This window comes from Asterias rubens, chromosome 2 (assembly GCF_902459465.1).
Source record: "Asterias rubens chromosome 2, eAstRub1.3, whole genome shotgun sequence".
NCBI lineage: Eukaryota > Metazoa > Echinodermata > Asteroidea > Forcipulatida > Asteriidae > Asterias > Asterias rubens.
Window position 1 is genome coordinate 1,360,369 of NC_047063.1, and position 15,716 is coordinate 1,376,084.

At 40.1% G+C, this 15,716-nt stretch overlaps 2 protein-coding genes across 2 annotated transcripts; one reads left to right on the plus strand and one right to left on the minus strand.

Annotated features, from left to right (window-relative positions):
• Nucleotides 1-852: 852 nt before the first annotated feature.
• Nucleotides 853-9,373, minus strand: LOC117303057. The gene is made up of 6 exons (XM_033787114.1): nt 9,288-9,373; nt 6,214-7,030; nt 4,662-4,807; nt 3,902-3,979; nt 2,453-2,682; nt 853-1,777 (listed from the first exon to the last, which is right to left on the minus strand). The coding sequence occupies exons 2-6, from the start codon at nt 7,007-7,009 to the stop codon at nt 1,714-1,716; spliced, it is 1,314 nt and encodes a 437-aa protein (XP_033643005.1). The 5' UTR covers nt 7,010-7,030; nt 9,288-9,373; the 3' UTR covers nt 853-1,713.
• A 440-nt stretch (nt 9,374-9,813) lies between these two features.
• LOC117303968 (transmembrane protein 115-like) lies at nt 9,814-14,549 on the plus strand. Its single transcript, XM_033788438.1, has 4 exons — nt 9,814-10,432; nt 11,230-11,367; nt 11,697-11,820; nt 13,343-14,549. The coding sequence occupies exons 1-4, from the start codon at nt 9,814-9,816 to the stop codon at nt 13,551-13,553; spliced, it is 1,092 nt and encodes a 363-aa protein (XP_033644329.1). The 3' UTR covers nt 13,554-14,549.
• The last annotated feature ends 1,167 nt before the right edge of the window (nt 14,550-15,716 follow it).

A 15,716-nucleotide genomic window follows, 5' to 3' on the forward strand; every position in this document is an offset into this window, starting at 1 on the left:
TACTGGATCATGGATGTAATAGCAATTGCAATATTTTAATCCCAAGGGAAAAGAGCATTTTGTGCAACCTACACTATTCAAAGTGCTTTTGTATGACCCAACAGCTAACAACATGTACCATCTGCCTTTTTTCATTTTTTTTTTCAATTTTTATAAAATCTTTTTAAATATCAATGACAAATTGTGGTCCTGCCTAACACAGAATCAAATCCGGGTTTTACTTACACACAAAAATAACTAAAACGAATAAAAAGTACCTTGTCAAAAATGTTTGTGCACCATCCAAGAATCTTCTTTTGTCTTCTCTAAATACAATGTGAAAGTAAATTTTTTAGTTAATGCAAAATAATTGGGGGAATATGGAAATTAAACTATTTATCTGATGTCAACACAAAATATCAAAATATAATTTATCTTTGAATTAGAATCTTTGCACCATTTTGACAAGTTGAAGGCATTTAAAAGGCATCTAGGTGTAAACTATTATACACATATTGACTGGCAACGAGGTTACTAGTATACGTCTATTCCCACGAGGGACTTTGAGTGACCAGAAGAGCGACCTATTTCCCGAGGCCGAAGGCCGAGGGAAATAGGCCCCTCTTCTGGTCACTCACAGGCCCGAGGGGGATATAGACGTACACTAGATACCGAATTATGCCAGTCAATATGTGTTTTATACCACAGGTCGGTCTTAAAATGTCAAATAAGAACAGAAAAAGGAATTTTGTAGTTTGTTCACGGTTCAAGTCAAGAGAGGGCGCTGTTACCGCGGGCACTATTTGCAAAGACTAGTGCCCGCTCTGGTACTATTCCCGCAAAATACGCGCGTGCGATCACTAGCCTATATTAGTTCATCCCACGTGACCGTGTTTCAGCCAACCAGAATACAGAAAAAGCAAGAGGTGTGTTATAATTGTAACTATTCTGGCCTATTCAATGTTTCTAGGCCCCAAATGGCTTTTGTTGTCAATGTCATGAAATGTCAACACTTATTATTGGACAAATTTCGCTGGTTTTTAGTTTGTTCAATTTGGTAGTTTATTTTTTTGCAACCCTGATTTTGTATCTAGAAAGCTTAACAAACAAAACAATGTAATTTATCCCCAAGACACTTAAACTTATTTAGAAAACTATCAACAACTTTTTCGTAAACATGAATACACTGTTTTTTCTCAACTCTCTTTGTAAAAAAAGTACCTTTACTGGCCTTTTAGAATGGATGGAATTGACATTCTTGATAAAAATTAACAGGACTGATTTTGTTTCTGTTTTCTCAATAAGTAGCACTATAATCAACTGAATGTTTCACAGATGAATTTTAGTGTACGCCTATCTGTCTTGATAATTTTGCCTGTATAAACCAGCATTACGTTGACAACAACCTAACGACGACCCTACCATTAAAGGGTTTGTGTCATCATGATCAAAACAGGCATGTGGCTGTATTGTACATGGAATTATAAACCATCACCCAGCTACTGCACGCGTATGCACGCTCTCTTAGGATAAGGAGGGCGTGTGCATGCATGCTGTACTGGGGGTGACATTTCTAAATTGCTTTGATCATGTCGACACAATTCCTTAAAGTTCACCTTCATAACCCACGGTTTAAAAGATTCTTTTTCTTCTCTTCCATGAGAATTTCCTTTATTGTGGTTTTGGGATCACTCTTCACAATGGGTCACCGTCCAAGAACTCGCATCGTCTGAGTCAATGTTTTAGACTTTTTCTGCACAGAGCATCAAATCTAGACTTCCAGCTGGGATTCATAAAACTGAAACAAATAAATGCAAAAAAAAAAACTTAAAAGTAAACCATTGTTTTCCTGTAAGAGTAAACTCATTCCTGTCCTTTAGGTATCAATTAACACACCATCTGATAAAATCTGTGAACACTTCATCAAATTCAATTTAAGTTTTGGTAAAGGACAAATAAACGTTTTTAAGAGAGGTTTGTGGAAGCACCGTGTGTACATCTCTTTTGAGTAGTGCTGGTTCTCATGGTTGGTTAGGGTGGTTGACAGCTCCTGGTTGACAACTCATGAAGATGATCAAAGCATACTGATCAAAATTTTCAGTTGTCAACCACCGGGTTCTTTTCAGAACCAATTCACTACTCAAAAGAGATTAACACATGTTGCTATTGCGCAAACCAAACTTAGTTACTCCCACAGTGCAAAGTTCCAAATCCTACTTTAAGAAAAGTTTATATTAATTAATTTGCTTTGGGGATAGATAGCACTGTGTACTTGGTGCTTTCCTTGAGTTCTGTGGAAAAAAAAGCATACTCGAGTGCTATTGGAACCAGCAACATTGGCCATTCTGTAGCAGATGTCTTACCACTAGGTCACTGAGATTTTCTTAAAGCTAGAAATAATTTTAATCATATGTAGTATGATTTTTTTTTAAGTCTACAAAATGTGAAAACTTGTGCAAACTTCTGAACCTACCTTCTCATGTTTTCATAAACATATGTGGCCAACCCCAGCACATCACTGGCAGCGTGATCAATCATGTTCTTAGTGAATGGTCGATAGGCCCAGTAGTTCTGATTACCCTGATAAACATTCTTGGAGTTTCGCTGAGGGGTGAAGCGTCCAAATATCTGGCAGAGTTTGGAGAAGTTTGGAGGGGGTGCGTAAACTGTGTTTGACTGCTCCATGATGGTTGTATAGGCAACCTGGAAAGGATAATAACAACCTGTTAATTTTAGAACTACTTATGAGCGATGATGTTAAACCTCTTGGGTTGAACCATAGAGTTATATATAAGAACTACAGGGCGCACTGGCCTATAAACGCGCCCCGGCATGCGCGCAGGCGGCCATTTTTTAAGTTGACAAAACAGCCATCTCACAGCGTGTGTTTATGCGGCCATTTTGTAAGTTGAACAAACAGCATCGCGTGAGCGTTCAATAAAAAAAAAAGGTGTATTTCATATTCAAAGCGCGTACAGAATGGCACCCTTGTCATCTTGCGGTCCCGTCCTGTTGTGCAAGCAGCATCACCAGTGCGCCCTCTAGTTCTTATATGGGTTGAACAAATAAAAGTTGGCTGGAACAGGATTTGAACCAGGGACCTCTGGATGAATGTGCTGGTGCTCTACCAACTGAGCTATCGAGCCCAAATATTAACAGTTGCCTTATTTGTTGATAACTTTGTTCGGGATGCTAGTAAGAAGCCATTCAGCCTGTAACTGCAGTATAGCCACGGATACACAGTTTACTATAGTTTACTATGCAACCTGGGAAGCTGGAAATCATACACAAGCCTGTGCAGGGATGAGATTGTTCACACTTTTGGCTGAATTCAGACTTTTTATGTCGGCCTTGTGAAGACAATCAGACAAATTTTGTTTTCCACAAATAAAAAAATCCTGCTCATTGGTCTACTTTTCTAGTGCTTTGGATACTGTTTCCAAAAGCTCCTTGGAATCTATAACCACAGGGGTTATCAAACGGTAAAATTTGGCATCATTTCAACATACCTTTGAATTTGTATCCAAGTTTCAAACTTTTTCGTTAGTAATGACTCTCACCCCCCGAGTATAAAAGTACTGAAAATTTCCCAAAGGCTTAAATGCCGTTTCGTCTTCAAGAAAGACTCTTTAAGGGTTGAAATGTGTGGTCATTAACACTTTGATTGCATACCAACACAATACCAGGGCAGGAAATTTACAGTTTTTTAAGCCTTATTTTTGTGCACTTAGCTACGTTCTGTACTTTAGAAGCAGTGCAATGAAATTTAGCTCAGGTAGGAAACTAAAACCCAGTTCCCATGCAAGGCTCCACACCGCGGCAGGATTTGAACCGCGGTCCACAGAGGTGAAAGGCAGGAGAGAAACCACTTGGCAAAAACCCAAATTATTTTCAAAGGGAGCTGATGTACTGGATTACTTACTGCGGTGTCGAAGACGTTGGTGAGGCAAATGTCGTAGGTCTCCAGAACAGCACTGTCTCCTCGACAGTCATGCACAACCTTGATCATGGAAAAAAAAGATGCAAAGAACAGAGGATATTTTTATTCTACAATAAAACACCCAGATCAATTTTTGCAGTCAGTCAGACGGATGACATATTCCAGAAAACTAGCAAACCTAGACCAGCTGATTTTGGTAACTACAACCATTGTTTGTCACTCTTACTTGCACAATGGATTAAGCCCAAACTTTGTATGTTTGTTATTTTATGCACATGGTTGATCACACAATACATGAACACTGACTGCCCATTTTGTTCGCTCCACCAATCACCAATCCTACATGTATATGTGACGGGTATAAAGTAATACCCCAACAAAAACTATTTCCTTGCATTCAATTTCCTTTTTGAAGAGTACTTGTATCCTCGGGTGCCACCAATGGCGACCCCTCAGTCATTATTCTCTGCGTCAAAGACGAACCAACATCATTGTCAATTCTCTTCGTCTTCTTTATACAGAACAAACGTATGAACAGCAGTCAGTCAGTGTCCTCGTATCCCACATTTTGGCCTCAAACATGTCAAAGTCTGAGTGTCACATTATGTGGAGAATCCAACACTTCTTCATCTGCAACACTACCATGTCTGTCATATGTCTTGAATCCAGAAATCTACCCTTAAGCTACCGTGTGGGTCTTATGTCTTGAATCCAGATTGTTAATACCTATAGTTAACCTCACCTTGATGACACTGTCGCTCTCCAGTAGTTTCTTCAGTTGGCTGGTATGGAAATTCTTATTAGACCAGTTCATGACATCAAATATGTATGCTTGGGAATCGTTCCCCATGGGAGCAATTTGAATGGTAGACAGGTACTCTGAAGATCCTGGTTAACAAATCAATCAAAAGTTTGTCATTTTCAAGTACTCTTCAAATTAAAGGTAGGGTTTCCAGACAGGTACACCAGCAGAGTTGGCCGAACCGAATTCTGAATTAAAAGTACTTTTCGTGTACTTACTGTACATGACTTGTAGTCATGTAGAGGGATTTTGCCCAGGTTAAGTAATTCTGAAATGGTTAGGAGCGACTGGATGGGCTAGCAGTCAAAAGATCTACTGTTTCAGTCGTTCTGAACGACTCGGGCGAACCTTGAAATGGTTTCAGATGTCGATCTTGTCATGAGCAGATCGAGCCAATGTGAAACCAAAATTGATTTGGGTTGACCTGCAGTACAGTCTCTCCTAATGTATTTAGTTCGGGGCGACTTTGGTGCACCTGTCTGAAACGGGTTAGATTATTTTTTGGTAAAGCTATCAAGAACGATACAAAAAAAAGTCACAGTTTCAGCTAATGCAGATTTTACTTCGCAACTAAAAATTTAGAGAATGTCAAGAGCATCAAACCCATTCACAAATAGTGAGGTGACATGGGGTACCAACAGCATGGTCCCAGATCTGAATAACTTTTACAGAGATTTCCATGTAATTGATAGGGCATAAAGCCAAGCTAACAGTCACTGGCCTTGAGGAAGTACCAGGGTGTAGTGTTTATCTTGCAATTACTTTACTGATAACAGCTGATAAGAGTCAGGATGAAACTGTTGAATTACTCAACCTGGGCAAAATCCCTGGGAAATAATAACTTCCATGGTAATAGGGGTTTGGCCCAGGGATATTAGCATGCCCAGTGTTTATTTCACAGGAAAATACAGGTGGTTCAGACCATATAGCTCTATGTTCAGACACAGTTCTAAACATGGGGTTGGGTTAAAACTTCCCAGGATTTTATTTCCTGGAAATTTGCTCTGTATTGTAATGTGAAAAATGGCTCAGTTACTCCTGGGGGCCCCACAGAGTTTCAAAAAGGTGGGTCAAAATAGCCACTTCACTTGTTTTTGACAGATTTACATTGGCTGTTTGTTAACACCCATAACAACTTTGGATTTTCCAAAATAAAATTGCTGGCAGCCGGACGGCGGACATTTATATCCACCCAGACTTTCTAGTGTCATGCACCCTCTCTGTGATGCCACTGTGCAATGTACATAGGGCCTACACAAAGCAACACCAGGTTCTGGAAAACATGCCTTGTAAAATCCCTTTCTGGGTTTTTTGTGTGAACCCAGATTCCACCAACTAGAAAAAGAACTAAAATTATATGTAGGAAAAACCCTGAGAAATTACAAGCCTGCCGCTTTGAAAATTGTGATCTATTTTGATTCTGGTTATAAACTAAACGCTCTAGTTTTCAAGAGCGTCACAATGATCAGTTATAATGTCAGTCTTTCCTTACCCTTGGTAGCTCTCTCAGTATCAAATGCAACGACACTTAATTGCCTTTCCCTTATGATCATGTTGACGACATTAGCGACTTCCCAAGGTTTGCTGATGATGATGGCTCTGTCACCGAAAATGCCGACGTCAAACGCCGGTAACCGTCGTTGGATCTCAGCCTCAATGCACGTCACTTCGGGATGGCTATTGGAGTAGAGAAATCCCAGGGAAGTCAGGGTGAAAAAGCGAGGAAGACTCTGTACGAATGTTGCGAGAGTTTCAACCGAGTCTAAACCATCTAAGACTTCTCGGCTCGCGCCTTGATACAGATTGTCCATAATAGCTTCCAATGAGATGCCATTCCAACTCTTGAGGCAGTTTCTCAGGTAATACACCGCTTCTCCGGTGTATGATCCGAGGATGTCTACACTTAACCCCGTTCTCTTCTTATCAACTTGAAAGTCAAAAAAGTTGGATGGGTCACGATAGTACGGGGCCGGGGGCAAGATCAATCCATTCTGCCGGATGATTTTTGTCACCACCCAGTTGCAGTAGTGTCTGTGGGCGTCGCTGTCCGCATACTTGGCTTTCCTGATGCTGGTGACCACAGTGAAACCTGGCCGTAGGAAGTCTTTCATGGTTTGGACTGGCTGCAGATTTCCTCGGCGGATCTGGCCTTTGGTCACGAGGCCACGACTGCAGTCAGATAAACTTACTACTGCCCATTTGTCTTCAACTTCAATAACTGTGGTGAGTAGGCCTACACCGCCTTTTCCACCTCCTTGTGTAGGATTTCCTCCATTGTAGTGAGCCATCTCAACAGCTGGTTCCTAAACCTGCCATACAAAATTAAAGACGAAAAACAAAATAAAAAAATTAATAAATTATTGTTTGTTTCTATAGTACTCTTTTTGGGCCATTTAGAATGTAAAAAAAAATGACTAAATCTAGACTCTGTTGATCAGAAACATTAGAGCTTGAGACCATGCACTAGACTGCTCAGCCATGGCATCCACTTATTGATATAAATTTTAGTATTTCATTGGTTTTATTTATTGTTATTCGTAGTTATACTTATTGTTAGCCTAATTTTATTATTTTGGGGGGAGGGGGGGGGGAATAATTTCCCAACCTCTCCTTGCAAGGATACTTTTTCTCAAAATGCAAACTGTCCTCAAATAGACCAAATCAACAGGTGGCCCATACAATCCATGCTAAGTAGCTTAAACCTAAATATGGTGTTACCATGGAGGAATTATTCCTCCATGGTTAGAGGAACTAAGAGAGATAGTGAGGAAAGAAGGTTTATTATAATAGGGGATTTAGAAAGCATGGTCCCATGGAAGTATTCTCTCTGTGTGCATACCACAGGGCTGATTTATGGACCTGGGTGTACTGGACAAGGATGTGGGACAGAAACTTGATAACTTGATAATTGGGTTAACATGGTTAAGGTCAGATGGAGCATGGATGGAGGCTGTGTATGGGAACTTCAAGTGAAAACATTTAATACTGGTAACAACAGCTGGGTTCAGGGCTTGTACCTACTTACTTACTACTTATGATTGATGGGAGAAATTGTTTAGGCTTCAGCCTTTGAGACCCCAATCCTATCATATTTTTCTTACAGTTGGCATCAAGCTCTTTGACATTGTCTTAGCATTTACTATTTGCTATGATTCTCTTGTAGAACAATTTGACGTCTGCAGTGACCCCTCCTAGTGAATAATTTCTTGCTATCCACTTATTCTAATCCCTTGACCAGCTTAAAGGTTTTGATCAGGTCACCTCTTAGTCATCTTTGTTATAGTGTGTAGGCTTTAACTTAGAATGAGTTCAGGGCTTGTAGTCTTTCTTATTCCGCTAGCACATTAAACACACCACATTCTTCAACTATGACCTCAAGGTCACCCAGTACTGACCACTCATAAACTCCCTGGTCAACCACACTGCTACTTAACCTTGTAATTTTGGTTGCATTTCTGTATGACAACATTTTTAAATCCACTCCCATGCCCAGAATCTCCACCCTGACCAGAAAAACTCACTCCATCGACCCAGTTACTGGTGCGCTGTACTCCTTTTTTCACAAATTTGTCATTATCGGCGTACTTAACTAGTTCTGACCATCTGACAATGTCATAATCGGTCATAACTAGTAATAGTATGACTACCTCAATGGTAAGATCGATAATGACAAATTTAGACAAAAAAGAGTACAACGGTGCCCCAAACTGTGTCTAGCACTCCATATTCCTAGCCAATACTCCACTACATACATTAGCTCCCAATGATGTTATTTGATTAAATTGCTGCAATCTTACTTCTGCGTAACATAGGTTAGGAGATTTAAGATCCTTCTACTTGTGTTTCGCTGCCTCAATGCCTGAGCCCCTTCATATCTCATTGACTCATTGTCCATAAAAGAACCTGTCAGAAATCTGCAGTCCTGTTACCACACTTCAATTTTTCAAGGGTGTGGAATCATCTTCCTCAGCACATCAGAGACCATCCATCCATGATCAGACAAATCTACCTCATTAGCAAATTTTGCAACTTACTGTTCTACTGTACAGCGCTATGAGCAATGACTGTTGTTGTAGGTGCGATAACGTAACCCTGCTCCCGACGGCGGAGAGGAAGGTTACTCCTCCCGACTGTTGGATTAGCGCCTTATAAATTTAACGATTGATTGATTGATTGATTGATTGATTGATTAAAAATGGTGCAGCCCCCCCCCCCACTCTTATGTGGCCCCCCCCCCCCCCGTTACTGTGTGCCCCCTCCCCCTCCCTTCATTGCGTGTCGATCCCCACTGCCCACCCCTTCGAAATTGTGTTGTGTGTCACTGCAGCTGGTAAAAGCAATCGGATGCAAGTGCAAAATCGTTTTGCACTCAGAAGTTTAGAGTCTTATCTCTTCTTATCTTAATCTTAGAAGTTAAACTTAAACTTTAAGTTAAAGTTAGAGACTTTAAATTAGAGTCTACATGAAAATCCACCATTATTGACCGAAATCTTAACAGGAAAAATGAATACGAAAACGTGCAGTTGTAATTACATCATTAGAAAATACACGAGGATGGAAATTTACCTGTTTTTACTCTTGGTTCTTTAAACTTGATGACCGCAAACTTGTTTGACAACTACTACTAGTACTACCTACACAGCATAGCAATGTTGTCGTGCGTGTCGTCTGCACACACACACAACAACGCATGCTTGAAGTATTAGGTTGGGCTGGACCACTTTTTGCAGGTGGTTGGGAGTTGGAGGGTGGGTTTCCGGTTGCGATTAATAACAGTGGTTTGTTTTGTTTACATTGTTTGTTGAGTTCCATTAACTTTTGTGGTGTAACTTTTACAAATCTTCTACACCATTTTAAAACATACATGTTTCACATGTGTATAATAATTATTTTTACAGGATAAACATAATTGTTTTCCCCAGCTACTAGTGTATTTGCCCGCCGGCGGCACACACCACGTGGACATTTTTAAAGGGTAATTTGCATAAAATTACCAAGCAGAAAGCGGAAGTTAAAAAGTTGTCATAATATAGAGGGCGCTATAACACTTTGACGGTGGCCGGCCCGGTGGGCCAACATCAAAATCTCCAACATGGCGACTTCCACCACCGGACCGCCGATGAGCGGCCTTCAACAATTACCATCAATTTTCACGAAAAGTAGCGTTGTAATCAAAGCCATATCTGTTCTAGTTTGTCTTCTGTACATCATCTCTTTCCTCGTGGACACAAAAACATTTCTGGAGGCGCTTGCTGTCACCCCGGCTCTGTTCTTTCCACCAAGTTTCCAGATATGGACGCTTTTCACACACTCTTTTGTGGAGGTTCACATTTGGTTTGTGTTGATTGACATATTTTTCATACTGATTGCTGGTAAATTGATCGAACCACTGTTTGGAGCTCTTGAAATGCTCATATTCTTTTGTGTGGTGAATACTGGAGCAGCCCTGTTGTCGTCCTTCGTGTATCTATTCATGTATTTGACAGTGTTTAAACCGGAACTCTTGTTCGCCTCGCACATGCATGGCTTGGGTGGTTATGTTTCTGGAGTGGCCGTTGTGTTGAAACAGACCATGGGAGATGAGGACCTCGTTGGGAGGGGGATCATCAAGATCAAAATGAAGGATCTGCCGCTCTTGATTTTGATGATCGCGATTCTGCTTAGGATCGTTGGACTAATCCCTGGGACGTCTCTTTGTATGAGTGCGTCAGGTAAAACGTTCCTTCATTTCCTTTGGATTGGAATGGAAGATAGGATCTCTCATCTGAGATTCCGCCGATGATATTATTTTGTGAAATGTATCATTATAATATATAAAGACAATACTGTGTAATCAATGAATCTGTAAAAATGCTAAATGCTCAGTTACTAAGTTAGTTGAACAAACATCCAATTCCAAAAAGACATGACAAGGTGTCATCCAAAAAAAGATTTTTATAAACACTACACTTTGAGTTTGACAACTTTAGGTGTTTTGTTGATATTTCTACAGTTGAAATCAAAGGAGGAAACACAATTATTAATTGGAGACAAAAACTGCTGAAAAATCTAACATGGCACTCAATTAGCTGTGGTAATCTTAGTTCTTGGTCATGAACCTAGTTGACTTAAAGACATTGGAGTAGGAGGGGATGGGGGGGGGGTCGGGGGATTGATTATTGCAACTAGCAATCTAGCTAGTGGATTTCCTGATTATTATATGCTGTTTGGTTTGTAGGGGTGGTGCATATGTAGCAGGGGGGGCATGCGCTCTGAAAATTATAGGGCTTAGGGTTAGGCCCTATTGCTGCACTATACTGTTACTGAGACACACACAAATGTTATATTATGTTCTGCTTAGAAAGGGGTGGGGGTCTTTAAATGGTGGTACTCTCTGTTTTAAGGTGAATGCCTGTGGGATGTTACAGCTAAGTGTTTTAAACAAGCTTACCAGTAAGAGAGGAAAATTTCTTGTCATTTACAATCAGTACCAATTTTGTATATTAACAATATTTGTTATTCTTCTCAGGATTGTTGGTGAGCTGGGTGTACCTTAGGTTTTTCCAGAGGCAAAGCAGCGGCAAAGGAGACATGTCTGATACATTCTGCTTTGCAACTTTCTTTCCCGAGGCAGTACAGCTACCAGTCAATGTTGTGTCCAACACAGGTATGTAGGTCAAAATTATGCTTACCAGAATAAGGTTATCAGCCAAACTACCGAGTCAGATGTACAGTTTGTGACTGGTATCTTGCTCATTAAAATTGCAATCAGGGATTTTTAAAGCTGTATTTTCCGCTCAAGCGGGAAGCAGCTCTATGAAATTGGTACCTGGGTATCCAGTTCCAAAATTCCATACCAAGCTAATCAATCGGCTGAATTGTCTGTTTGTAATCTGGTGTGATCCGAGCCTACTTTTATGAATTTGGGTGCGAGACACCAAAGTATTTAAAAATTCACTCATTTGATTAAATCAAAAATTATTTTGTTCTCGACAGTTTACAGTGTTCTTGTACGGATCAAAGTCTGCAAGAAGCAGATCCGTAAGTACGACGTCGGAGCTCCGTCTCCTATCAACATCAACTTGCCAGGCAGTGATCCAGCAGATGCAGAAAGACGAAGGTTGGTAGAAATACTTATACAATAATCAATTAGGAGCAAAGTGTCTCCGTACTTTCTCTGTAAAGTGGGCTTGTTGGTATAAAGCACCACATGAGTTGGTAGAAACCGGGGATATGTATTTTGTAACTAACTAACTAAGGCCGAGTTGGATATGGGACGCAGACGCGCTATATTTTTCGTATTTCCACGAGCGCGCGTGTGATAACGTATTTATCTTCAAGCAAACTTGGCGCGTGACATAGAACACACAAGACGCATGGTAGTGATATTAGCCGTGCAATATAATACACATAATGAATGTTTATGAGTGCAATGGTGCGAATATATTCATGAGTTGAAAGATGGAATGTTCTATTCAACGAATGGAACATTCCAGCTTTCAACGAATGAACATATTCGCACCATTGCACGAATGAAAAACATTCATTATTTGTTTTATATAACATCCAAGTAGATCTTTGTCATTTTGATTGAAAGATACAACTTTCAAAACAAACAATTTCAACTGTAGAAGCTGAATGCTAGTAATTTTACTATGCCTTCTTGCAGTAACACCTGCTGCGTTACCAAAGACACGCGCACGCAGTGATGTTTTTACTCAGCCTTTTCGTTCCATCCGAAAAGTACCATTGCACGCTGCCAGCGTGCAATGGTACTTTTCGGATGGAACGAAAAAGCACGGTTAGTGACTCAGCGTGCAATGGTACTTTTATTTGCTATCACGTGACGGACAATCCTCCAATCAAATGGCAAGGATCTGCTTGGGTGTTATATAAAGGTTTTTATCACCACTCCATTCTGCCAATCTGATTGGAGGATTAGCGCGTACTTGAAGATAAAATACTGTATTAGCAAATGCAAAAAAAATCAATAATGGCCTGATGTTTTGACCCTAGCAGAGTCTTTCTCGAAGGCTAAATGACAACACAACAAACATTTATAAACAGGTATACTGGTGTAACAGAACAAGTAGTCAAGTTGAAATAAAAGAGGGAGAGGCAGAAAGCATGCTGAAAAAGCAAGTGAAGAAGACATGGGGTGGGTGGGGGTAGAGGAAAGGTGCTGGTTTGACCACAATGGGTTGGAAACACAAAGGAAAAAAGCAAAGGTGGGAAGAGGAAAAGGAATAAGTAGTTAGCTCAGTTGGTAGAGCACCTGGCAAGTAAGCCCAGAGGTCATAGGTTCAAATCCCACTGTTGTCAGTTTGTTCTTCCTCAACTCAAAAGTGATGTATAATTTACTACTTGACTTCCATTGTGGTCAACTTCTCTACAACTATCTGTAATGATAAAAAGAAATAGCTGTTGCAAACTGCTTACAAACCCGAATAAATCTAGCTAAAACATGTACAGCATTGCTTATGAACTGCCAAGCAAATTCAAAAGCCTGTTTTGGCCATCCTGAAAGACTGGCTTATAAAGTTATCATGTTGGAATTTCAACAGCAGTTGACTTTGAGAAATGAGTCCTTGAGCTCTCTACCATTGGGCTTTCAATCGTTTTAATTTTTATCAACTCCACAGACAAATTGCTCTAAAGGCACTGAACGAACGCCTGAGTGCCGTTGAGGAACAGACAGCCTGGCCGAGTATGGACGAACAAGCATCGACACCAGACGACTCAACATCTCACTTACTCCCCGGAGAAGAAGACAAGGATTCGGAGAAAGATGCCAGCAACAGCGAGAGCACACTGCTGACTATAAACGGCAGCGGGGAGATGCCACTGCCTTAAAATCAAATTAGTGTTCAGATTCTCAAGTAAGATCATTATCACAATAAGAAGGACTGTTGAAACTTGGTGTATACTCAGTGTTAAACGTCTGGTGTTAGCATTGTTAACCCTCCTACTGTCTGAACTTTTTTTTAAATTCACTCAGGTTTTGAGGGATAGATAAACTAAGCGAGTCTGCAATATGGTATCATGTGGTATATGCGTCTGTGTAATACACAGTCAACCCTGCTACTGTCTGACCATTCTCTAACATTCACTGTGGTTTTGAGGGATGTATAAAGCTGTACAGGCTTGCAGTATGGTACCATGTGGTAAGATGCATCTCCACTGTACACATTATTTACATATTTAGTTTTGTGCACACTTGTGCCACCAAACACATACAGCTCTGTATTACAAACGCTCTGTGGACATTCATTTTTTATTGTGTAAAAAAGAAAAAGATAATCTTCAACATTGGTGAAAATACTGTGTGGACGTGTGTAGTCCATATGGTGTTTCAAGTCCCAACATTGTGTGCACGTCTTTTGTTCTCACTTTGTATGTAAAGCTTGCCAAACCTGTGCAGTTGAATGGTTTCAAACGGTTGGTCGCTCTTTGTGAGAAAATGGTGCCAAGACTAGGAAGGGTTAAGTGTAGATTTCCAAACTCAATTTAAAAAAAACACCCAACATTATAAGTTGAAGCGAAATGTATGGCATGCTGTAAATTTCTGTTCCAGTTACAGAGGGTTATGAGAAACACAGGTAGAGTTTTAGGCTTTACTGTTTGTTGTTATGTCCCCTCATGTTTTGGGTGATGATTTTGTTGTTTTTCGGGGCCCCACAATAAAAACTCTTTGAAACTTATAGTGTATTTGATTTTGTTAATACTAACAATATACCTGCAGTACTTCCCAGTTCATGTTGTGAATAAAATGATGACTTTCTATTTAAGTAACACAAAAAAATACTCCATAATCATCAGAAACAAGCCCCCCCCCCTCCTCCTCCAATAGTTAAACCTAAACTTCTTGTCTGCTGACTTTTTTGTATTGTGTACATTGTAAACAGGCATGCAACTTTACATCTGATCAGGGCCCAATTTCATGGCTCTGCTTATGTAAGCATACTTCACTTGTTAGCAGAGAATATGTGCTTGTGCAAGTGCATATTTCACGTTACTAGGCATTATTCGCTTACACAGCTAGCACAAACAATTTGGGTCTTGCACAGGTTAGGCAAAGAATGGTGACCATAAGCACAGATTTCAGTGGTAAGCAGAGCCATGAAAATGAGCCCAGCTGAGTTTCTTGGTTACATGTATATGGTTTTTATGCTGTTAAAAATTGAAAAAAACATTGTACAAAGTCCTTTGCCTGGAAATATAGCCTTTCTTTTTTTCTGTTGACAAAACTTCAGTTGCATGCCTTTGTATAGCTATGGTGTAAGGTATTTTTATGCTAAAGAATTAAGAAGTAAATAAAGTGTATAGACAAATTGTTATAGACTGATTGTAGTTGGCGCAATAATGCATTGTGTATAGTCATTTTATCAAATTATTTGGTATGGGAGATCAAAAAGGCTACTTCTGAGTGATGGAATATGCAGGAATTGTATATATCACTTCAGAACAGCCAAGCTTTTTAACCCGTTCCGTATGCAGGCCTGTATGCTTTGTTTTTGAAAGGGCAAGGGCACCCAGGTATTTTCCCCTTTGGTCAAGGGCACCTTATAAGGAATGTTTACATTTCTACTGGAGCATTTCAAGGGCACCAAGGCAATGACTAAGGGGCATGGAGGCAATCGCCATCGTTGCCTCCGTGACGTTTCAGGCCTGAGTATGGGAGATCAAAATAGCCACTTCTATAGAGCTTCTACAATGTAATAGTGATTATCTGTAGGAATTATATATCACTGGCTGAAAGTCGGTGAAGAAATGGAAAAAGAAAAAACGTTTTTTTGCTAGTTTTTAAGCTTGCTTTTTCGTAAAAATTATGTCAACAGCGATCATTTATTGTGTATAGGGTTAATTATTAAATTAAAAGGCACCAACGTGACCAGATACTCTTGTTTCAATTGTTTTGGGGCTCACTTTTGTTTTTGTTTTACTCAGTGAGAAAGACTTTGGACTCGGGTGACATACGAGCGAGACTTGCACAGTCTATTAAATTGCTTAATTACG

Coding starts and splice junctions, on each gene's coding strand:
- LOC117303057 (XM_033787114.1), bottom strand. CDS start 7,009: ATGGCTCACTACAATGGAGGAAATCCTACACAAGGAGGTGGAAAAGGC. Junction 4,808..6,213: donor TACTGAGAGAGCTACCAAGG/GTAAGGAAAGAC, acceptor TTTGTTAACCAG/GATCTTCAGAGTACCTGTCT. Junction 3,980..4,661: donor AGAGCGACAGTGTCATCAAG/GTGAGGTTAACT, acceptor TCCATGATCAAG/GTTGTGCATGACTGTCGAGG.
- LOC117303968 (XM_033788438.1), top strand. CDS start 9,814: ATGGCGACTTCCACCACCGGACCGCCGATGAGCGGCCTTCAACAATTA. Junction 10,433..11,229: donor TCTTTGTATGAGTGCGTCAG/GTAAAACGTTCC, acceptor TATTCTTCTCAG/GATTGTTGGTGAGCTGGGTG. Junction 11,821..13,342: donor GCAGATGCAGAAAGACGAAG/GTTGGTAGAAAT, acceptor TCAACTCCACAG/ACAAATTGCTCTAAAGGCAC.